This window comes from Heterodontus francisci, chromosome 19 (assembly GCF_036365525.1).
Source record: "Heterodontus francisci isolate sHetFra1 chromosome 19, sHetFra1.hap1, whole genome shotgun sequence".
Lineage (NCBI taxonomy): Eukaryota > Metazoa > Chordata > Chondrichthyes > Heterodontiformes > Heterodontidae > Heterodontus > Heterodontus francisci.
The window spans coordinates 16,570,537-16,595,058 of NC_090389.1; the positions used below are offsets into that span (position 1 = coordinate 16,570,537).

The following is a 24,522-nucleotide window of genomic DNA, read 5'->3' on the forward strand; positions in this document are numbered from 1 at the left end:
TGCACACAGCAAGGTCCTACAAACAGCAATGTGATAAATGGCCAGATAGTCCGTTTAAGTGATTTTAGTTGAGGGATAAATATTGGCTAGGACACCAGGAAGAACTTCCCCAATTTTCTTCATAATGGTGCCATTGGATCTTTCATGTCCACCAAGGTCAGATGGGCCTCGGTTTAACGTCTTGTCTGAACAACGCCACCTTCGACAGTGCGGGATTGGAGTATCAACCTAGATTTTATGCTTGTCTTTGGAGCGGGGTTCGGAACAACGATCTATTGACTCAGATGCGAGAGTGCTGCCACAGAACCGCAGCTGACATACTGATTGAGATTGAAACTTTTGATCAGTGCCTAACGAACACTTCGGGGACTGTCATGCCAAATTAGAGCTCTGTTTGTAATCCAACTCTTCATCTTTTTAAGTGTTTTATGACAATTTCAAGTCATTGTCTTACAGGTGCATTGCAAGGTTACACTTCATTTTGGTCCCTGGAGCTTCTTGGCTTAGTCAAATGTTGCTGAATATTTTTAAGGAAGCCTCCTACCATCTTTGCACCCACATAATTTCATTTTCTCCAATAAAACAAATTCAGTTCTGTGAGTTTGTTTTTATAACCTGGTATCCCACGTCTCAGAAACCAAACAGGAGTTCTACTGTACAACCTCTTGTCATCTATCCCAGAAAAATAAACATAGTCTTTTTCACATTTCCTTGGCATTGAAAGGAAAGTAAAACGCTTACCTTGGGAAAGAAGCTCTCTTTGTCTCCAGATATTCACTGAGACCTTTCTGCACAATGTCCAGCTGTTTGTTACACTCACGTAAGTTGTCCAACAGCCTTCCATCAGGACATAACTCAATAACCTAAGACAAGAGGCTAAAATGTCAATCAATAAGTAATCACAATTCTCAGGTCAATAATAGGTAATTTTATTTACATTGTAGTAGATCTTTCCCCAAGAAAAGTATTCTAATAGTAACAAGAAAAACAAGAACATTTACTGTTCGTGATGTTATTGTACAAATGGTACAAGAATTGAGAAAGAATTTGAAAGTGTGTTAAGCATTTATACAATAACATCACTTACATGAATTTCTGCCCTTGAATTTATTAAATCCTAGATTATCCATTATAAAAGATATGATGCCCTAGCCAATTGTACCTATGTCATGAAGGTGCTTCTATTATTAATATGTTTTTGAGGACTTCTGTTTAAAAGATTGTGGAAATTGGTTCATTTGAAAGACTGAAGAGATTCCGTGGATGTGTTTTTTTTTTAAAAAGGGTCACTGGAAGGACACATTGGATTTTTTTTAAAAACACTTACTGGAAGATACAATGAAGGCTAAATGAACATAAGGAGCCTTGCTGGCTATTGGAGCTTTTACAGAGAAGTCACATGTCTAGGTTTATGGTGGTCAGGAGTTTTGGATTTTTTGACTTGGGGCCTAGAATGTTTGAATGTCAGTTGGGGTGTAAGCCGGCTAAGAGGGAGAAGCAACCAACTCATCCTGTTCCACCTCTGAGAAACCCTGAGAATCCAGTATGAAAACTGGAGAAACTGATGCAGCATTTCTCCTGAAAAGTCTGCCAGACTAACCCTCAACGTCGCCCGAAGAGAACTGCTCCAGAAAGATCCCAGTGACAGCCGTCTATGTGTACCTGGACACCAGACCAAAGGGCTATCTGGAACATTCCATGTCTTATCCTTTTTCTTCAAGAATGAACAAGTATTTGGCCAAAGTATTTTTTGTTTTTTGTAAAGTTGATCTCTGCAGAGAAAGCTTCTTTATTTTTCCTTTAACCGATGTGTGCGTTGGGTTAGTTAGAAGGGAATATATTTAAACTTTTATACTTCAACCTGTGTGTTCATAGGCTTTGCATCTTTATTGATGAAGTCTTGTTTTATAATAAATTAATAATTTTGTTGTTTATTAAAGAAACCTGGTTGGCGCATATAATTGGCCAAAACAGTAGCTGGGTAAAACGTTTAAATATAGGTTGTGACCCGTGAAGAAGTGGAAGTAGAAAATAACAGTGCATTTCTCCAACCTCAGTTGTAACACTTATCATTTATTTACTTCCTTTTTACGTGATTATAACTGCGAAGATAACTACCTACTTTTAGCTGATTGCATATGTGCATAAGTAGCAGTTATAAAAAATAACATGAGAAAAAAAATAAAGACTTCCACCCCCTTATCATGTCAATAAAACATAAATTGATGGAAATACACAGGAAGTCAGTCAGCCTCTGGAAGAGGAAAGAGGGGTTTTTACCATAACACGTCAAAGGCGAGTTGTTGGAGGGGATGGGGTGTTGGCTTCCTTCCTGGTTTCACCTTATCTCCACATGTACAGTTGCAGCAAGGGCACGCGATAGGAATCAGGAGCAGAAACTCTGGCTAAATATCTCCTCCTCAGCCCATGGTGACATAGGCCAATGGCAGTAACAATCATTTTTATAGGATAGGATTTGGTACACCATTGTCTTTGCTCATGCTGAGGTCACATTGGCTCTGATTTATACCGGAATGAGCTATTTTTAGCAAGTCCTCCTGCTTTCTCAAGATCCAACTGAAGAATTTTCATCTGATGTGGCCTCTTTACCATAATACCGCCGTAGAAATTTTTGTAGCGCCCTTGGCACCTTACATACATCCTCTTGGTCCAGGCCATTCCCATAGGTAGCTTGTTACAAATATTCTTGTTTGACGGGAGCTATTCAGGGACATGTGACCCATGTTCAGCTTTTTTTATTCAAGTATTGAATGGGCTCTGACTCCTGTTCTGTTCTCTTTCCCAAGAATTTAACTCCAAGTCTTCACTCCACAACAACAACTTGAGTTATATAGCACCTTTAAAGTAGCAAAATGTCCCAAGGCACTTCACAGGAACATTATCAGACAAAATTTGCCACTGAGCCACATAAAGTTAGGTGACCAAAAGCTTAGTCAAAGAGGTAGGGTTAAAGGATCGCCTTAAAGGAGGAGAGAGAGAAGTCGACAGATGGACAGGCATAAGGGGGAAATTCCAGAGTTTAGGGCTTAGACAACTGAAGGTATGGCCACCAATGGTGGAGCCATTAAATTGGCATGCTTAAGAGGCCAGAACTGGAGGAGCACAGCGATCTCAGAGGGTTGTAATGCTGCAGTAGATTATGGTTATAAATAGGGGAGGGATGTAAACACAAGGATAGAAATTTTAAATTTGTAGCATTGTTGAACCAGGAGCCACTCTAGGTAGCTTGCTATGTTCCAGTTAGTTACTAATGATAACACTGTTGGGAACTACTGGAACTGTGGCCAATTTTTGCTGGAGGTGGAAAACAGGAGCCGGATTTGTTTTCGGGTCAGAAACATGTATCAGCTGGGAATCTGATTAAAGTTAAGATTTTCACAGGGGTGAGCCCTGAAAATTTAATGTTGAAAACCGTGAGGGAGAGTAGGGAGGTCCTCTTCCCGGAGGGTGGTTGGAGGAGGCCACCTTGTCGTGCAACAGAGGCACCTCTCTGTTCAGTGTCATCTCCCTCCACCTTCAATTCCTCCTCTTCTCTTACCTCCTGCTCCTACCTTGTTGAACTGTCTCTTTCTAGGTTCTCAATGTCCTCAAGGTCCACGTTATGGAGAATGCAGTAGACCACTAGAATGACCAAGAACCTTGCAGGAGGATATTTGAGTACACACCTAACTTGTCCAGGCACCTGAATTGCATTGTCAAAAGCCCGCTGGCATGCTCAATGGTTATCCTTCTGAGCAGGTGGCATTGGTTGTATCGCCTCCATGCCTCTGTCTCTGGTTTCCAGAGAGGGATTCAGTAGCCATTGTAGTCTCCTTGTCCCCTTGGATCCATCCATGGACTTTGGGGTTACGGTGAAGATCTGAGGCAGCATGAACTGGTAGAGAATGAAGGAGTCATGGCAGTTGCCAGGTAAGCGAGTGCACGCATGGAGGAATCTCTTGTTGTGGTCGCAGACCAGTTGGATGCTAAAAGAGTGAAAACCCTTCCTGTTGATGGATCTTACTGGCCAGTCACTCGGTGCCTTGATTGGTGCAATCTATGATGTCCTGTACCTGAGAGAATCCAGAGATGGCAAAACGCAATGCCTTCTGTTCCTGCGAAGCTATGTCTGTTGTGAAATGAATGTGCTGTCCAGCTCGGTCAAAGAGGTTCATCAATGATCAGCGAGATATGGTGGGGTACAACCATTTGTGAGATGGCACTAAGGTCCGCAGTTGATCCTTGGAAGGAGCCAAAATGCAAAGAAGTTCAAGGCCACACTGACTTTGACGGGCACTGGAAAAGCATGGTGACCAGTGATGCGAGGTCATCAGCGATGAGGGCATAGATATCAGTGACCATCTGCCTGGAGAGCCATGGACTCGGTCATCTCCAGGTAGTTCCGTCTTCAGTGCTAGATTCTGTGTTGGGAGCATGGCCTCTGTTTCCTTCCTGCTTCTTTCCTCTCCCATCTCCTCCTGATGCCCTGGGTTTCGCCCTTCCTGTGGAGGCTGTTGTCCTTCGTTGCCACTAGGCCTAAAATCTGACAGTATGCCCCCAAAGCCAGCTGCAGCTTTCCTTTTGGACAGGTGGCAGCCTTGCCCCTTGCTCTCCTAACCCCGCGTTGCCGGGGGGGTGGGGGGGCAATCCCGTTCAATGCTCAAGCGCTGAGTGCCCACTCTCCCCTGTGCAGCTCCAAGGGTACCTCCTTACCAAGTGTCAAGTCTCCCTTTGCCCCACTGAACCTCTTACAGGGGTGGGGTGATGAGCTGGGGAGCCATGAATGTCTTTCCACTCTGTACCCGACTCCCTTTAACTGGTCTGCAACAAACACCTCCTGAAACCCATGCACCCCCTTCAAAATTCCACCCTCCCTCTGCAACAAGCTCTTAACAAGCTTTTTAAAATACTTTAATTGTCCTCAATATGGAGGAGAGCGGTAACCCTGTCCCATCCTTCTCCTGTTTAACATTGCTGGTGCCTGAAACATGCCAGCCGGCGCTGTTATTTTCAGGCCCCACAGCCACTGTGTCTAACCTCGAGGGGGGGAACCCGAAAATTCAGTCCCAAGAGTTTTACCTGACTGGCAACTTAAGTTCACCCGGCCAACTCACTGCCCTTAAACAACTATATTGCTTGAATTTTTGCCATCCTTAGAAGCTGCTGTTAAGCAGCATGACCCCGATCTTCTAGTTTGTTGCCCATTTTAATTCATTACCTGTCTCTCACGCCCACTTTTCTGTCCTCAGCCTGATGCACTATTTCAATGAAGTTCAATGCAAGTTTAAGGAACAGCACCTCATCTTCCGATTAGGCACTTGGCAGCCTTCTGGACTCAACATTGAGTTCAACAATTTCAGACCATGACCCCTATTTTGATTGTTTATTTTTACCATGTGCCGGTCTTAAACTTGTTTTTTATGTTTTTGCCTAGAGCTGTTCATTATTCTGCCAATAACATTCTCTGGACAAATGCTTTGTCTTTTACAACAATTATTACCACTCCCTTTGCCTTTTGTTCCATGACATCTTTGTCATTTAATCTCTCCTGCTCTCTGCCCTATCACAGACCTTCCCTTTTGTTCATCCTACCCCCTCCCCCTTTCACTTGCTGAAAGCCTATTACATTTCTAACCTGTGCCAGTTCTGATGAAAGGTCATAGAGGCAAAATGTTAACTCTGTTTCTTTCGCCACAGATGCTGCCAGACCTGTGGGTATTTCCAGCACTTCCTGTTTTTATTTCAGATTTCCAGCAAAACGGAGTGCAGATTGCAAGCAGAGTGTGGAGATTTTAGTTTGGTGAGTGGGGATTTTAAGAGTTGTTATCTTCATAAAAATCTGATCTGCAATTAGCATTTAACTGGGATTTACCCTCTAGATAAAATAGGGTTAAGAAAATAAAATAGGGTAAAGAAAATAAAGTAGGGTTAAGAAAGTAAAGTAAGTTTCTTATAGTCTTAGGCAGGGATTAACAGGCTCTACTGCAGTGTAGATGATTAGCTAGGTAGCTGACCAGTCAAATCTGGTTGCTGCAGTTTCAGCTTCAAAAGGTACAAATAGAGAGGTCTGGGTGCAGCCTGCAAACAGTACTGCAAGCTGAAAATAGAGATTCGGGTTTGTTGAGTGGCGAGTTCAATGAAGTGGGGAGGAGGTGCTCCATTTTTCTACTTTTTGTTCTACTTTTCTTTGGTCCTGCTTCGGGCAGCGGAAGGAGCTGTTGGTGAGTACCTGATAAGCTATTCTACTTGTAATAAATAGACTGTAAGGTTAAAGTATGGCAGGGCAGCTCTGCTGAGTGGAATGTGGGAAGACATGGACGCAACATGTGTCCTAGACAAACACATCTGCAGGAAGTGTGACCTGCTGCAGAAGCTTGAGCTCTGAGTTTTGGAACTCGAGCGGCAGCTGGAGTCACTGTGGTGCAGTGAGGTGGAGGACTACGTTTTTAGGGAGGTGGTTACACCACAGGTTAGGAGCATGCGGGCAGAAAGGGAATAGATGACCGCCGACCGCCAGGCTGTCCAGACCCCTGAGACTACCTCACTCGCTAATTGGTTTTCTATTTTGGATACTGATGAGGGTGATGGTGCCTCAGAGGAGTGCAGTCACAGCCAAGTTTGTGACACCACAGGTGGCTCAGCTGCACAGGAGGGGAGGAAGAGGAGTGGAAGAGCAGTAGTGATAGGGGATTCCTTAGATAGGGGAACAGACAGGCATTTCTGCAACAGTAAACAGATGGTGTGTTGACTCCCTGGTGCCTGGGTCAAGGGTGTCATGGAGAGGCTGCAGGACATTTTTCTGGGGGAGGGTGAGCAGCCAGAGGTCGTGGTCCACCTTGGTGCCAATGACATAGGTAAGAAGGGAGATGAGGTCCTGAAAGCAGATTTTAGGGAGTCAAGAAGGAGATTAAAAAGCAGGACCTCAAAAGCAGTAATCTCAGGATTACTCCCAGTCTCACGTGTAAATGAGAATAAGAATAGGAGAATTCAGCGATTAGCATGTGGCTGGGGGACTGGTGTAGGAGGGAGGGCATCAGATTTCCGAGACATTGGGACCAGTTCTGGGGAAGGTGGGACCTGTACAAGATGGATGGGTTACATCTTAGCAGGACTGGGAGGAATATCTTCACGGGGAGATTTGCTAATGTTGTTGGGAAGGGTTTAAACTAACTTGTAAGGGGGATGGGAACCTGAGAGGGAGCTCAGATTGGAAGGAAGCAAAACTGGTAACTTATCTGGGGTGTGGGAATCAGGAGCAAGTACTAAAGAGGAATACCAAGGTGCACAGAAGACTGGGGGAGGTAGACAGCACTAGAGTAGGGAATAATATGTTATTAGGTGGGGTCAGAGTAAGGGAAAAAGTAATAAAGTCTGAATCGGGGTTAGTGTGCATGTATGTGAATGCACGGAGTGTGGTTAATAAGACTGGTGAGGTACAGGCGCAGATTGCCATGTGGAATATGATGTTGTGGCTATAACAGAGACCTGGCTCAAAGAAGGGCAGGATTGGGTGTTAAATATTCCTGGATACAAGATGTTCAGGAAAGATAGGAAAGGGAAAAAAGGTGGAGGGGTGGTAGTATTGATTAAGGAGAGCATTGCAGTGCTGGAGAAAAAGGATGTCCCAGAGGGGTCAAGAGCAGAATCAATTTCGCTGGAACTACGGAAAGAAAATGCTGCAGTTACATTGCTCGGGATTGTCTCTAAGCCACCAGCTAGTGGGAAGGACATGGAAAAACAAATTTGCAAGGAAATTACAGAAAGGTGCAAAAATGATAGGATAGTTATAATGGGGGACTTTGATTATCCAAACATAGACTGCGATAATAGTAGTGTAAAGGGCAGTGAGGGGTAAGAGTTCCTAGAGTGTGTTCAGGAAAATTTTCTGCACCAGTATGTTGCTAGTCCTACGAAAAAGGAGGCACTGCTAGACCTGGTTCTTGGAAATGAGGTGCGCCAAGTGGACCAATGGTCCAGCACATCTGGCGATGAATGACTAAACCAGTTGTCTATCATATACATTTAATTCTGCATCCCTTAAACTTAAAGGAGTGGAGATGAGGTCCATACCGGGGGAACAACCAGGGTGAAAGAAAGTAATGGCTTTAACAGGGACTGGGGCAGAACTATAGCTGCAGAAATATCATGGTGGAGGGCCAAAAGCTAGACAGTTACGGTGGAATTTTATGCTCTCCCCTGCAGAGGGTTTGAAGGTGGACAGAGCATATAATCGGGTGGGATGGAGCGGGGGAGGATCCCGCCTCATTCCCCGCTGCCAATTGAGGCCATTAACTGGGGAATTAACCACCAATTAAGGGCCTCTTCCCACCGCAGCTGCAATTACCTGTGTGACGGGCGGCCTGCCAGCACAAGGGAAGCAAGGCACAAGAAACCATGCGGTCTGCTTCACGGCTCTGTGAATGCAGGGGGAGGGTCCCTTATTCAAAGGCACTCAGTGCCTGTATGAGGGACCCAGCATCAGGAATGTGTGGCGGGGGGGCACGCTGAGGGCAGCCTTTGCTGCCAACCCCCCTCCCTCGCCCGCAACCCCCACCCCGCAAGACCCCTCCCGCTCTAACCTACCTTAAGCCTGGTTCCAGCACTGCTCCTCAGTGTCTGGTTGCTGCAGCTACAGCAGCCACTGCCTCCGTGGTGGCGCTGCAGCTGCGAGCCTCTGATTGGCCGGCAGCTCTGCAAGGCCAGGACTTCCGGTGACAGGGTCCTAAATGCTATGCCACTGTAGGTGGGCCTTCCATATAACAGAGGGTACTGGGATCTTTGGCGTCAGTTTCACCCGACTTCGAGACCCCCACTGCTAGCATAAAAGACCCCCTTTGGATTTTGAAAGTGCAGTTGTAAGTGAATTTGGACAGATTTTTTTTTCCAGGGCTGGACAGAGAAGGAAGCTGGGTATGCAGAGGGAAGGAGATATAGGTAGAGAGTGATCGAAGGAAGTGATCAGAGATGACGTATTTATGATTGACATGATGGGAGTAGTGAGGCCACATGAGAGGTCTGGTAAAGGGGATGGTTGTGAATAAATGTGGGAGAGTTTACATGGAGGATAGGAGGGCAGTAAACCCAGAGGAGAGAGACATAATGAGTTGAGATGTAAGTTGAAATCACCGAGGATCAGATGATGCTCAGTGCAGAAGCTGAGGAAGGCAAGCAGAGAAGATATCTTGGTGAGAAATTTGGCATGGCACTTGGGTGGGGAGCAGAGAACAATGATCTTAAATGAGAAGCAAGAAGGGTAAAACAGGATGAGATGTTGCAAGGAGGAAAAATGCAAGAGCAGTAGGGGATAAGAACTACACTGCCACTGAGACAGTTGGGGCAGGGCAAGTGGTGGAAGGTATAACCAGACAGGGAGGCTTCATTTAGGGGGAGTGTGTCATCACACCTCAGCTAGGTTTCCGTCAAGGCTGTGATGTCGATGTAATCATCCACAATAAGCTCATGGATGGCAAGTGCCTTCTTCATATTTTTGACGGAGATGTGGAGAGGGGCGGTGCTAGCTTATCCACTGGCAAAGTCCATTGGAGGGGAGAGTGGGATGGTAAGGAGGTAAAAAAGATTATCCCACAGTGGATGTGCTGGGAAGGTCAAGTTGACAGCAGAATGGGGCAGTTGGGAATGCTGCTCATCGGGAGGCAGTGACGGGTGCTTTGTAATATGCCAAGGGAGAAACATATAGGCTTATCTAAGAGTGAGTGATAGAAAAGCAAAATACTGTGGATGCTGGAAATCTGAAATAAAAACAAAAATTGCTGGAACCACTCAGCAGGTCTGGCAGTATCTGTGAAAAGAGAAGCAGAGTTAACGTTTCGGGTCAGTGACCCTTCTTCCGAACTGACAAATATTAGAAAAGTCACAGGTTATAAGCAAGTGAGGTTGGGGTGGGGCAAGAGATAACAAAGGAGAAGGTGTAGATTGGACAAGGCCACATAGCTGACCAAAAAGTCATGGAGCAAAGGCAAACAATATGTTAATGGTGTGTTGAAAGACAAAGCATTAGTACAGATTAGGTGTTAACGGACTGAATACTTAACAGCAGCAAGTGCAAACCTGAAAAAAAACAGTGGGTAAGCAAACTGAACAAACGAAGATGAAATGAAATAAATGCAAAAAAAAGGATTGTAAAAAATGTAAAAAAAGAATAACTAAAAATGAAAGTAAAATGGGGGGCTGTCATGCTCTGAAATTATTGAACTCAATGTTCAGTCCGGCAGGCTGGAGTGTGCCTAATCGTTAGTTGAGATGCTGTTCCTCAAGCTTGCGTTGATGTTCACTGGAACACTGCAGCAATCCCAGGACAGAGATGTGAGCATGAGAGCAGGGGGGAGTGTTGAAATGGCAAGCAACCGGAAGCTCAGGGTCCTGCTTGCGGACTCAGCGGAGATGTTCCGCAAAGCGGTCACCCAGTCTGCGCTTGGTCTCCCCAATGTAGAGGAGACCACATTGTGAGCAGCGAATACAGTATATTACGTTGAAAGAAGTACAAGTAAATCGCGGCTTCACCTGAAAGGAGTGTTTGGGGCCTGGGATCGTGAGGAGAGAGGAGGTAAATGGACAGGTATTACACCTCCTGCAATTGCAGGGGAAGGTGCCATGGGATGGGGACGAGGTGGCGGGGGTAATGGAGGAGTGGGCCAGGGTGTCGCGGAGAGAACGATCCCTTCGGAATGCTGACAGGAGAAGGGAGGGGAAGATGTGTTTGGTAGTGGCATCACGCTGGAGGTGGCGGAAATGGCGGAGGATGATCCTTTGGATATGGAGGCTGATGGTGTGGAAAGTGATGAGAAGGGGAACCCTGTCACGGTTCTGGGAGGGAGGGGAAGGGGTGAGGGTAGAGGTGCGGGAAATGGGCCGGACACGGTTGAGGGCCCTATCAACCACAGTGGGGGGAAATCCTCGGTTGAGGAAAAAGGAGGTCATATCAGAAGCACCGTCATGGAAGGTAGCATCATCAGAGCAGATGCGTCGGAGACGGAGAAACTGGGAGAATGGAATGGAGTCCTTACAGGAGGTAGGGTGTGAAGAAGTGTAGTCGAGGTAGCTGTGGGAGTCGGTGGGCTTATAATGGATATTAGTAGACAACCTATCCCCAGAGATGGAGACAGAGAAGTCGAGGAAGGGAAGGGAAGTGTCAGAGATGGACCATGTAAAGGTGAGAGAAGGGTGGAAATTGGAAGCAAAGTTGATAAAGTTTTCCAGTTCGGGGTGGGAGCAAGAAACGGCATCAATACAGTCATCAATGTACTGGAAAAAGAGTTGGGGGAGGGGGCCTGAGTAGGACTGGAACAAAGAATGCTCGACATATCCCACAAAAAGACAGGCATAACTAGGACCCATGCGGGTACTCATAGCGACACCTTTTACTTGAAGGAAGTGCGTGGAGTTGAAGGAGAAGTTGTTCAATGTGAGAACAAGTTCCGCCAGGCGGAGGAGGGTGGTGGTGGATGGGGACTGGTTGGGCCTCTGTTCCAGGAAGAAGCGAAGAACCCTCAAACCATCCTGGTGGGGGATGGAGGTGTAGAGCGATTGGACATCCATAGTGAAGAGGAGGCGGTTGGGACCAGGAAACTGGAAATTGTCAAAATGACGTAGGGCGTCAGAAGAGTCACGGATGTCAGTGGGAAGAGACTGGACCAGCGGAGAAAAGATAGAGTCAAGATAAAAAGAAATAAGTTCAGTGGGGCAGGAGCAGGCTGACACAATGGGTCTGCCGGGACAGTCCCGTTTGTGGATTTTGCAAAGGAGGTAGAAGCGGGCTGTCCGGGGTTGCGGGACTATGAGGTTGGAAGCTGTAGACGGAAGATCTCCAGAGGAGTTGAGGTCAGTGACAGTCCTTTGGACAGTGGCTTGATGTTCGGTGGTGGGGTCATGGTCCAGAGGGAGGTAGGAAGAAGTGTCCGTGAGTTGGCTTTGAGCTTCTGCAAGGTAGAGGTCGGTACGCCATACAACAACAGCACCACCCTTGTCTGCAGGTTTGATGACCATGTCGGGGTTAGACCTGAGAGAACGGAGTGCCTCAAGTTCAGAGGGGGACAGGTTAGATAGAGTGAGTGAGGGGGGCAGAGAAATTGAGATGACCAATGTCTCGCCGACAGTTTTCAATGAAGAGATCAAGAGCGGGTAAGAGGCTAGGGGGAGGGGTCCAGGTAGAGGGAGAATGCTGGAGGTGGGTGAATGGGTCTGCTGGTCGGGGGGAGGACTCCTGGTCAAAGAAGTGAGCCCGGAGGCGGAGGTGACGGAAGAAGAGCTCAACGTCATGCCAAGCGCGAAATTCAGGTGAAGCAGCGATTTACTTGTACTTCTTTCAATGTAGTAATACTGTATTCGCTGCTCACAATGTGGTCCCCTCTACATTGGGGAGACCAAGCGCAGACTGGGTGACCGCTTTGCGGAACATCTCCGCTCAGTCCGCAAGCAGGACCCTGAGCTTCCGGTTGCTTGCCATTTCAACGCTCCCCCCTGCTCTCATGCTCACATCTCTGTCCTGGGATTGCTGCAGTGTTCCAATGAACATCAACGCAAGCTCGAGGAACAGCATCTCATCTACCGATTAGGCACACTGCAGCCTGCCGGACTGAACATTGAGTTCAATAATTTCAGAGCATGACTGCCCCCCATTTTACTTTCATTTTTAGTTATTTTTTCTTTTTTTACAATCCTTTTTTTTGCATTTATTTCATTTCATCTTAGTTTGTTCAGTTTGCTTACCCACTGTTTTTTTTCAGGTTTGCACTTGCTGCTGTTAAGTATTCAATCCGTTAACACCTAATCTGTACTAATACTTTGTCTTTCAACACACCATTAACATATTGTTTGCATTTGCTCCCTGACCTTTTGGTCAGCTATGTGGCCTTGTCCAATCTACACCTTCTCCTTTGTTATCTCTTGCCCCACCCCCACCTCACTTGCTTATAACCTGTGACTTTTCTAATATTTGTCAGTTCCGAAGAAGGGTCACTGACCCGAAACGTTAACTCTGCTTCTCTTTTCACAGATGCTGCCAGACCTGCTGAGTGGTTCCAGCATTTCTTGTTATTATTTAAGAGTGAGTGATGCCTGGGATGGCGGCAGGAGGATAGGAAGTTTGAGGAGTGCTGAAGGGTTGCGGTAGGGACTTAGGGATTTAGGAGTGGGGAGAAATGAAAGGCGGCTTGATGACAGGAGAGAGGGGTCTAGGAGGGCTAAAGTGAAAACAAGAAAAGTCGGAGGAAAAGTGGAACTAGAAGTGACAGACTTGGGTCTGGAGCGGCAGTCAAAACATGCACGCAAATGGACACATGGCTGAATTTTGCAACCCCCCCAATGTCAGGGGTCATGGGGGGGGGGCGCGGAAAATGACTCTGGCAGAGGCTCGCCACGTGCCTCGATGCTGGGAAGGCCTGGCCCGATATTGCCAACAGCGGTGAGGCCTTGTGGTGGCCCCCCACCGCTCGGTGACAGGAGCAAAATTTAAATAGTTAAATGTATTTAAATAAATGAATTAATTACTTACCTGCTCCCATCATCCGTTCTGGAACGATATTAGTGCCGATGGCCGGCACTCCCATGCCTTTGGATACCCTTCCAGGGATCTGAGGCAGGACACTGGTGGGGAAGGGGGAGCAAATAAGTTTTTCAGTGCAGGTTAGGGTGGAGCAGCGTCAAAGTAATTTCACTGATGAAGGGGCTAGTGGGAAGGGGTAAAGTTTATAGTTTATGAATTTTGTTGGGGCGGGAGGTCAGATGGGCAGGAAGGTGTTTTGTGGGGGAGAGGGCAAGTAATGCATTGCTTGATTATTGGGGAAGTGGGAGAGGGGCAAATTAAATGTGTTTAAAATTTTTAGCAACATTGCTCTTTAAATATTTAAATTAAATGGAAGGGCTCGAAGCCCTTTAAAAATGGTGTCAGCATCTGCGCAAAGACTGCTGATGCAATTGTCGGGATGGACCGCCTTCCCCCTCCACGTCATCGGGGTGGGTGGTCCATCCCAGCTATTTAAATGAGCTGCCATTCTGAATATCGCGGCAGCTCCACAAAATGCGGCTCCATTGTTAATCGCCGGCAGCAAAGTAAAATGCAGTCCAGGGAAATTCAAGTTACATAGGCCTGGTTATGTAGCAAGATTCGGATATATATATCCTGTTAGTAAATGGAGTATAGAGAGGAGATGTCGCAGGGTTGGAGACAGGTATGGAGAGCGAATGAACCAGAAGCTATTTGAAGGGTAGCGTATCAGAAGAGGCAATGCTGGAGGTATTTCCATGGAAATGAAGAGCCAGCTGGTGTGCAGGATCAATCACGGGGCACTTGACCACCTTCTCAACTAGGGTTGGTGCATGGTGGGATAAGCCAAAAATAGACTGAGTACAAGATTCTTAGAAAGAGAGCATTTTGTCAACAACAAAAGCACAATAGCAACTATACCTTCCTGTTTTCATTTGCATTTTTCATAATAGTTATCCATAACCGCTCCATGGTATGGTATCGTTTACTTTCCACTGGCAGTTGTCTGTTAATGTCCTCAGAACTGAAGATAGGTTCCAGGTAAAGCCAGGACCTCTGACACAACAGCCATTCATCCAGGACATCCTGAAACAACATGGAATACAAATATAATATAATCCTTACCAGTGCAGCTACAAATACAATTGCTCAATTCACTTGACTGCAGGTTTTTAATTTTGACCATGTCTTCATGGAAAGGCTGGGTCAAATCTAATGACTTTCTAATAAGATATGGAAGACCAGATTTACCTTCTTTCCTACTGGTTATAGTTTCTTAGGTTACTGACAAATTAACCTGTCAATCTGCATAGATCGCATGCAAGCCCGGAAATCCTTTCTGGAGTCTCACCTGGGTTATGCGTAGTTTGTTTTCCCAACTGCTGATCCTCGCTTCATATGCCTTCTTGAAGGGTGAGAAGGACATGCTTTGTGTCATGACAATATGATCATCCAGTAATTGAGAAGCTTCATCTGGACTTTTCAAGATAAATGTTCCTGTTTCTTTGTATGGCATCACATCAAAATTAATATTTTCCCACTCACTTTCCATCTTATCCAGGGCCTATAAATAAGAAGGTATCCAACATTAGTTCTGGGAAATCTCTTTATTTGATTAAACCTTTTGCAATTTAACATTTGAAGACTTACTTTTGCTGTAAAATGTGAATATATGTATCAAATACCTTTTGAAAACTGTAAAATTTCTGTATTCAAGAGTTAGCTTAACTACAGTACAGTCTTATTAATGGATACTAGGTGATGCAATGCTGTAGAGCCTTTACAACTTTGAAGATTATGATCTTGCATACCTGATTCTGTCTCTTCCTATAATTATGCAACTTTCTTGAGTTCTTTTTTAACCAAAGGAGTAGCAATTGTTACGACCAGGTGAGAAAGGTGTCTAGGGGGTCTGTTACTGTCTTCACCTGGTCTTATTGTAACAGGGTTTTATTTTTAAATACAGCATTTTGAGCTCCCCCTGTGTGAATCCTTGTTCACTGCTTTCCAATTATAAGGCAAAGAAATGAGCACACCAGCTATTCTTAAGTTTAAAGAAGAAAGAGTGAAATTTGTTAAACTTTAAATTTAATTCTAATTCAGTTAACGCCCACGGATGTATGATGCACCCACGCTAGCATGCACACGCGATACACACAAGTAGATAGGGACAAAAAGAGAGGAAAATATAAGGCGAAAGGTTTGAGGTAGTCTCTGACGGGGGTTTCTGGTTACTGTTTCTGTGGTTCCAGCTCACTGTAGAGTCTTTGATTGTCGGTAGCTCTTACTTTTCGTTGGGGCCCAGTATTCTTCTTAAACCTTGTTCAACGTAGGAAACTTTTCTCTCTTTGAGGTTCACGTGTCTTCAATGGTTTCTGAAGTTGGTAAGTGCAAGATGAGAGCAGACAGATGAGAGGTCTTATTAGTCCAGGAGAAAAGTGCTTTCTGATTTCTTTCCCTGTTGGAAGTTCAAATTAAAAAAAACTCCAAGTCAGTCAAGTGACCACACTGGCCTGACTACGTCAGTTTGTGTATTCGGCCATCTTAATTGTTAACCTGGAATGCTTCTACGTCTGGTAATCAAAAGTCCATTGTGGGTTAAATTAGAGCAGGAGCAGGAAATAGCTCCTTTGTTCGTTTAAGTACCTGTCTGTTGATATGCTAATGTCTCTGTCCGGCCAAAGTCTCCAATTGTTTTTTAAAGGAAGTTCTTTCTTCACCAACAATACTTGAAAATCGATGTTCATGTGGCAAAATTAATTTTCCCCATTCTTGGCAGATGGAGGGCTTGCCTGACAAAATGGTCAGTAGTATTTTCCAGTGATTGCAAAATATACCAAATAATACAAAGGGCAATTTTCCAAGCATTCCACATTGGAAAAAAGCAGGAGGGTCAAGGAAGAGAGAAAGAGAGAAAGAGCCTGCTGTAGGTAGCAATCCACATTTATTCCCAATCTGTTCAGCTTCTCTATACCAAAGGACTTTAGCACATTAATACCTAAAATTGACAACGATGACTCTATTATTTAGCTATGACCAGCATTTAGAACTAAGGTACTGACAAGCAGATCGCTTTTCAGAAAGATCTAAACTCTAATCCCTTCACAAACAAGTGAGGGCTACTCAACAACAGTCTTACAAATGTATTTTCATCGCTACGGGTGCTATTTGAGTATCAATATGGTATCCATGCCATGTGTGTACACTTCTGGTGCAGGCCCCACCAGATTCCATTTTGGGTAAGTATTTAGCATGGGTGCCAGCAGTATGCAAAGCAGGCAGATTGTGACACCAGTCAGTGTGTAATGGTGATTTGATTCCAGCGGTGCCATTTTCAACCGCAACATCCAGCTAATGCCCCGTCTTAGCAGAATACACATTCAACAGCAGAGGCTTTCTTAGGTCTAAAGTAGAAAAGTTGGAATTTATTCAACTTAAACTTTAATTTAGTTAACACCTACGGATACACGACGCGCCTACACTAGCATGCATATGCGATACACACATGCAAATAGAGACAGAAAAGAGCAGAAGAAAAATAAAGTGGAAATGTTTGAGGCAATATCTGAAGAGTTGTTGTTATGGTTCTTCGAGCTCACTGTAGAGTCCTTGATTGCAGGTAGATCTTGCTTTTCGTTGGAGCCCAGCATTCTTCTTAAACCTTGTTCGTTGTAGGACACTTTTCTCTCTTGGGGTTCATGTGCCTTCAGTGGATTCAGAGGTTTGTGAGAAAGAGATGGGAACAGACAGGTGAGATCTTCTCAGTTCAGCAACAAACAGACTTTCTCAGTTCAAACTCTCCGTGGCCAGTTCAAACGAAAACCCTGGAATAACCAGGTAGTCATGTGACCAGCTGGTCTAACCAGTTCTGGCCCTTGTGGATTGTATTCTCTTTAGCAGGCCCCGGAATGCGCTTCCTCGCCTTCGATGTCTGTTAGTATGTACATGTTTTTTTTGTTGTGAATCTTTGGAATTCAGGGTTGTGAATCTTTGGAATTCTCTACCCCAGAGAGCTGTGGAAGCTCAGTCACTGAGTATATTTAAAGCAGAGATTGACAGATTTCTAAATACCAATTACATATAGAGATATGGGGATAGTGTGGGAAAAGTGCATTGAAGAGGATGATCAGCCATGATTGTATTCAATGGCAGAGCACGCTCGATGGGCTGAATAGCCCTACTCCTGCTCCTATGTTCCTATGGTTCCTATGTAAGAGTGAAGTGAAGATATAGATGTGAGGTATGAATAATGGTTGATAGAGCTTGTTTACAGGTAAGTGAAGGTGGTGTGGAGACTTGAGCAGTATGTGAGACTAGTGTAATTAAAGCAAAATACTGTGGATGCCGAAAATCTGAAATAAAAACAGGGAGAGCTGGAAATACTCAGCCAGTCTGGCAGCATCTGTGGAGAGAGAAGCACAGTTAACGTTTCAAGTCTGTGACCTTTCATCAGAACTGGCAAAGGCTAGAAATGAAATAGGTTTTAAGCAGGTGAAGCCGTGGTGCGGCGAAAGAGAACAAAAGGGAAGGTGTGTGATAGGCAGAGGGCAGGAGAGAGTAAATGACAAAGATGTCATGTGACAAAAGTAAAGGGAGTGTTAATGGTGTGGTGAAAGACAAAGCATTAGTCCAGAGAGAGTGTTAATGACAGAATAATGAACAGCTCTGACCAAAAGCACAAACGTGAAAAACCAAGTTTAAGGCAGGCACATGGTTCAAAAATAGTAAAATAAAATTTAAAAAAATAAAATAATGACAAAAAAGATGTGACATGCTCTGAAATTATTGAACTCAATGTTGAGTCCAGCAGTGTTCTGCAAAGTGGTCAGCCAATTTGCATTTGGTCTTCCCAATGTAGAGATAACCGCATTGTGAGCAGCGATACAGTATACTAAATTGAAAGAAGTACAAGTAAATTATTGCTTCACCTGGAAGCAGTGCTTCGGGCCTTGGATGGTGAGGAGAGAGGAGGTAAAAGGGCAGGTATTACACCTCCTGCGATTGCATGGGAAGGTGCTGTAGGAAGGGGATGAGGTGTTGGGGGTAATTGAGGAGTGGACCAGAGTGTCATGGAGGGAACGATCCCTTCGGAATGCTGTCGGGGAGAGGAGGGGAAGATGTGTTTGGTGGTGGCATCACATTGGAGGTGGCAGAAATGGTGAAGAATGATCCTTTGGATGTGGAGGCTGGTGGGGTGGAAAATGAGGACAAGGGGAACCCTGTCACATTCTGGGAGGGAGGGGAAGGGATGAAGGCAGAATTGCGGGATATGGGTCGGACATGGTTGAGGACCCTGTCAACCACAGTGGGGGTGAATCCTCGGTGAGAAAAAAAGGAAGACATGTCAGAAGCACTGTGGTGGAAGGTTGCATCATCAGAACAGCTACGTCGGAGATGGAGAAACTGAGAGAATGGGATGGAGTCCTTACAGGAAACAGCATGTGAGGAAGTGTATTCAAGGTAACTGTGGGAGTCAGTGGGCTTAAAATGAATATTAGTGGACAGTCTATCGTCAGAATGGAGACAGAGAAGTCAAGGAAGGGAAGGAAAGTGTCGGAGATGGACCCTGTAAAAGGTGAGAGAAGGGTGGAAATTGGAAGCAAAGTTAAAGTTTTCCAGTTCGTGGCGAGAGTAGGAAACAGCACCGATACAGTCATCAATGTATCGGAAAAAGAGTTGGGGGAGGGGGCCTGAGTAGGACTGGAAAAAGGAATGTTCGACATATCACACAAAAAGACACATAACTGGGACCCATGCGGGTACCCATCGCAACACCTTTTATTTAAGGAAATGAGTGGAGTTGAAGGAGAAGTTGGTCAATGTGAGATCAAGTTCAGCCAGGCAGAGGAGAGTGGTGGTGGATGGGGTCTGGTTGGGCCTCTGTTGAAGGAATAAGCGGAGAGTCCTCAGACCGTCCTGGTGGAGGATGGAGGTATAGAGAGATTGGATGTCCATAGTGAAGAGGTGGCAGTTAGGACCAGGAAACTGGAAATTGTCGAAATGACATCGGGCACCAGAAGAGTCATGGATGTAGGTTGGAAGAAACCGGACCAAGGGAGGAAAGATAGAGTCTAGATAGGAAGAAATAGGTGCAGTGGGGCAGGAATGGGCTGAAATGATTGGTCTACCAGGCTAGTCCTGTTTGTGGATTTTGGGAAGGAGGTAGAAGCGGGCTGTGCGGGTTTGCGGGTCTATGAGTTTGGAAGCTGTAGAGGAAAGATCTCCGGAGGAGATGAGGTCAGTGACAGTCCTGTAGACAGTGGCTTGAAGTTTGGTCGTGGGGTCATGGTCCAGGGGGAGGTAGGAAGAAGTGTCTGAGAGTTGGCGCTCAGCCCCTGCAAAGTAGAGGTCAGTATGCCAGACAACAACAGCACCATCCTTGTCAGCCGGTTTGATCACAATGACAGGGATAGACCTGAGAGAATGGAGTGCAGCAAGTTCGGAGGGAGACAGATTATAGTGAGTGAGGGGAGCGGAGATGTCTCGCCAACAGTTCTCAATGAAAAGGTCAAAAGTGGGTAAGAGGCCAGAGGGAGGGATCCAGGTGGAGGGAGAATACTGGAGGCAGGTGAATGGGTCTGCTGGTTCGGGGGGAGGACGCCTGGTCAAAGAATTGAGCCCAGATGCGAAGGCGAGGGAAGAAGAACTCAACTTCATTGTGAGCAAGCCGTCATGTGAGGCTAGTGGTTCAGTTGTAAGAGTATGCATTCACTAAGCTTTACCACTCACATGGGGTTATTGAACTTGTTGCGGCACTAAAGGTCCTTGGGCTACACCTCTGGCATTGACCACAATGGCTATCTTCTCCCACTGACTTTGCACTGTCAGTCTGGATGGCCTCCTGGTCCCTTGTGGATAGAGCCATAGAACTATAGAAAAGTTACGGCACAGAAGGAGGCCATTCAGCCCATCGTGTCTGCACCAGCTGAAAAATCTAGCCACCCATTCTAATCCCACCTTCCAGCAAATAGTCCATAGCCTTGCAGGTTACAGCACTTCAGGTGCGTGTCTAGGTACCTTTTAAATGATTTGAGGGTTTCTGCCTCCACCACCGATCCGTGCAGTGGATTCCATTCACCCACCACCCTCTGGGTATCAAAGTTTTTCCTCATGTCCTCGCTAATCCTTCTACCAATTACCTTAAATCTGTGTCCCCTGGTAATTGACCTCTGCGCTAGGAGAAACAGGTCCTTCCTGTCTACTCTATCTAGGCCCCTCATAATTTTGGACACCTCAATTAAGTCACCCTTCAGCCTCCTCTGTTCTAAGGAAAACAACCCTAGCCGATCCAATCTTTCTTCATAGCTGCAATTTTTAAGCCCTGGCAACACTCTTGTAAATCTCCTCTGTACTCACTCCAAAGCAACTGCGTCCTTCCTGTAACATGGTGACCAGAACTGTACACAATACTCCAGCTGTGGCCTAACCAGCATTTTATACAGTTCTAGCATTACATCCCTGCTTCTGTATTCTATACCTTGGCCAATAAAGGAAAGCATTCCAAATGCCTTCTTCACCACTCTATCTACCTGTCCTGCCACCTTCAGGGACCTGTGAACATGCACTTCAAGGTCTCTCACTTCTTCTATCCCTCTCAATATCCTCCTATTATTGTGTATTCCCTCGCTTTGTTTGCCCTCCCCAAATGCATTACCTCACACTTCTCTGGATTGAATTCCATTTGCCACTTTTCTGCCCACTCAATCAAACCATTGATATAATTCTGGAGTCGACAGCTATCCTCCTCACTATCAACTACGTGGTCAATTTTTGTGTCATCTGCAAATTTCCCAATCATGCCTCCCACATTTGAGTCCAAATCATTAACATACACCACAAACAGCAAGGGACACAACAGTGAGCCCTGTGGAACACCACTGGAAACCACCTTCCATTCGCAAAAACTTCCATCAACCACTGAGTCAATTCTGGATCCAACTTGCCACATTGCCCTGTATCCCATGGGCTTTTACTTTTCTGACCAGTCTGCCATCTGGATCCTTGTCAAATGCCTTACTAAAATCCATGTAGACCACATCCACTGCACTACGCTCATCAATCCTCCTTGATATTTCCTCAAAAAATTCAATCAACTTCGTAAGACACGACCTTCCCTTAACAAATCCATGCTGACTATCCCTGATTAACATGTGCTGTGGATAAAGGAGAGTCCATTGACGTATTGTACTTGGGATTTCCAGAAGGCATTTGGTTATTGCGCAAAGTAGGAACTCATGGTGTAGGGGGTAACATATTAGCTTGGATAGAAGATTGTCTGGCTGGCAAAAAACAGAGAGTATGCATAAATGGGTCCTTTTCTGATTGGCAGGATGTGACGAGTGGAGTCCCACAGGGGTCTGTGCTGGGCCTCAACTTTTTACAATTTATATCAATGACTTAGATGAGGGGAGCGATGGCATGGTAGCTAAATTTGCAGATGACACAAAGATAGGCAGGAAAGTATGTGTGAAGAGGACATAAGGAGCTTGCAGACCGATTATAGATAGGCTGAGTGAGTGGGCAAAAATCTGGCAGATAGAGTATAATGTGGAAAATGTGAAGTTGTTCACTTTGGCAGGAAGAATAAAAAAGCAGAGTATTACTTAAACAGAGCATGACTGCAAATTCCGAGGTGCAGAGGGATCTATTTCTTCCAGTGCATGAGTCACAAAAAGTTAGTATGTAGGTACAGCAAGTAATAAAGAAGGCTAATGGAATGCTATTATGAGATCAAAGTAAGGATGCTGGAATCACTCAGCAGGTCTGGCAGCATCTGTGGAAAGAGAAGCAGAGTTAACGTTTCGGGTCAGTGACCCTTCTTCGGAACTGTTTCGAAGAAGGGTCACTGACCCGAAACGTTAACTCTGCTTCTCTTTCCACAGATGCTGCCAGACCTGCTGAGTGATTCCAGCATTTCTTGTTTTTGTTTCAGATTTCCAGCATTTCTTGTTTTTGTTTCAGATTTCCAGCATCCGCAGTATTTTGCTTTTATCAAAGTAAGGATGGTATGCTTCAGTTATACAGGGCATTGGTGTAGTTTTAGTCTCCTTATTTAAGGAAGGACGTAAATGTGTTGGAGGCGGTTCAGAGGAGGTTTACTAGATTGATACCTGGAATGAGCGGGTTGTCTTAGGAGGAAAGGTTGGACAGACTGCGCTTGTTTTCACTGGAGTTTAGAAGAGTGAGGGCAGCCTTGATTGAAGTATATAAGATCCTGAACGGTCTTGACAAGGTGGATGTGGAAAGGATGTTTCCTCTTGTGGGTGAGTCCAGAATTAGGGGGCATTGTTTTAAAATTAGGAGTTTCCCTTTTAGGACAGAGATGAGGAGAAATTTTTTCTCTGAGGGTTGTGCGATTTTGGAACTCATTGCCTCAGAAGGTGGTGAAAGCGGGGTCATTGAATATTTTTAAGGCAGAGGTAGATAGATTCTTGTTAGGCAAGGAAAATCAAGATTATCGGGGTAGATGGGAGTGTAGAATATGAGTCAGAAACAGATTAGCCATGATCTTATTGAATGGTGGAGCAGGCTTGAGGGGCTGGATGGCCTACTTCTGCTCCTAATTCATATGGTTGTATGGTCCTAGATAACCAGAGGGCTCTGAATTTGGCTTTATCACCCTTTATCTTTGTGGGGACATGTCTACACTGTGCCTGTAGAATCTCACTTTTGGCTACAGGACCTTTTCTCCTCCTATCCACCTCCTGCAACAAGGCCTCCAGTGCTGTACCAGAAAAATCTCTCTGCCCTGTTGTGCCATTATTCAATGTTCTTCTTCTCAGACACTCTGCCCTAGCCACTTACAGCACCTGCTGAAGCCTCCCCTTGAACAGGTTAGCTTTAAGTAGTGGAGGCTTCTTTGACAGCTGAGTGCTCCCTGTCACTGGAAACATCAATCCATGCTATGAGAAACAACAGGAAAATTCTTTATTTTAATGGAGGACAACCAAGACTGCCAACCTCCAGAAATATTTTTTTTTCATTCATTCATGGGATGTGGGCGTCGCTGGCCAGGCCAGCATTTATTACCCATCCCTAATTGCCCTTGAGAAGGTGGTGGTGAGCTGCCTTCTTGAACCGCTGGAGTCCATGTGGGGTAGGTACACCCACAGTACTTTTAGGAAGGGAGTTCCAGGATTTTGACCCAGTGACAGTGAAGGAACGGCGATATTATTACTGAAACAATATAAATCCCTCAATTACATGGTAATGTACGTGTTTTTCCTCATACTTACAAGCCAAAAACTACATACATACTACATATTGTGAATCATGTCATACTACTGCTAGAGAAACTATAACATCCAACATGAAACAAATATATGAAATTATTGATGGACAGCAAAAGACCAACTAGTTTATAAAGCCTACCCCACACACCATGATGACTGGTGACTAACACTTCTCAACCTTTTCCCCACTCCGTCCTCCCCACATCCATATAAACTCCTGGGAGAGGCAAAAATACCCAGAACAAACTCAGTGCCAATAAGGGAAATATATGCAGGAACATTCCTCTCTGACTCCTCAGGCAATCAAAAACAGTCCGGGCAATCACTTAGAGTCATAGAGTCATTTATGGCACAGAAGGTGGCCATTGGCCCATTGAGTCCATGCCAGCTCTCCACAGATCTATGCTGTCAGTCCCACTCCCCAGCTCAATCCCCTTAGCCCTGCAAGTCTATTTCTCTCAGGTGGCCATCCAACTTCCTCTTGAAGTCATTGATCGTCTTGGCTTCCACCACCCTTGTGGGCAGCAAGTTCCAGGGCATTACCACCTGCTGCGTAAAAAAGTGCTTCCTCATATTCTCCCTGCAGCTTTTGCTCAAATCTTTCAATCTGTGGCCCCTAGTCCTTGTACAATTTTTTTTTTTAATGAGAACAGCTTTTCCTTGTCTAACTTATCTAAGCCTGTCACAAACTTGTACACTTAGAGTCGTAGAGAGATACAGCACTGAAACAGGCCCTTAGGCCCACCACGTCTGTGCCGACCATCAACCACCCACTTATACTAATCCTAC

The 24,522-nt window shown here is 45.4% G+C and overlaps 1 protein-coding gene across 1 annotated transcript in view; it reads right to left on the reverse strand.

Annotated features, from left to right (window-relative positions):
• Window positions 1-24,522, reverse strand: part of dnah1 (dynein, axonemal, heavy chain 1) — a 697,254-nt gene that overhangs the window by 504,040 nt on the left and 168,692 nt on the right. Inside the window, exons 21-23 of the mRNA XM_068051405.1 lie at window positions 14,853-15,065; window positions 14,423-14,587; window positions 742-863 (exon numbers count right to left, since the gene is read on the reverse strand). Coding sequence (XP_067907506.1) covers window positions 742-863; window positions 14,423-14,587; window positions 14,853-15,065 — 500 coding nt within the window. The remainder of the gene's footprint in view (window positions 1-741; window positions 864-14,422; window positions 14,588-14,852; window positions 15,066-24,522) is intronic.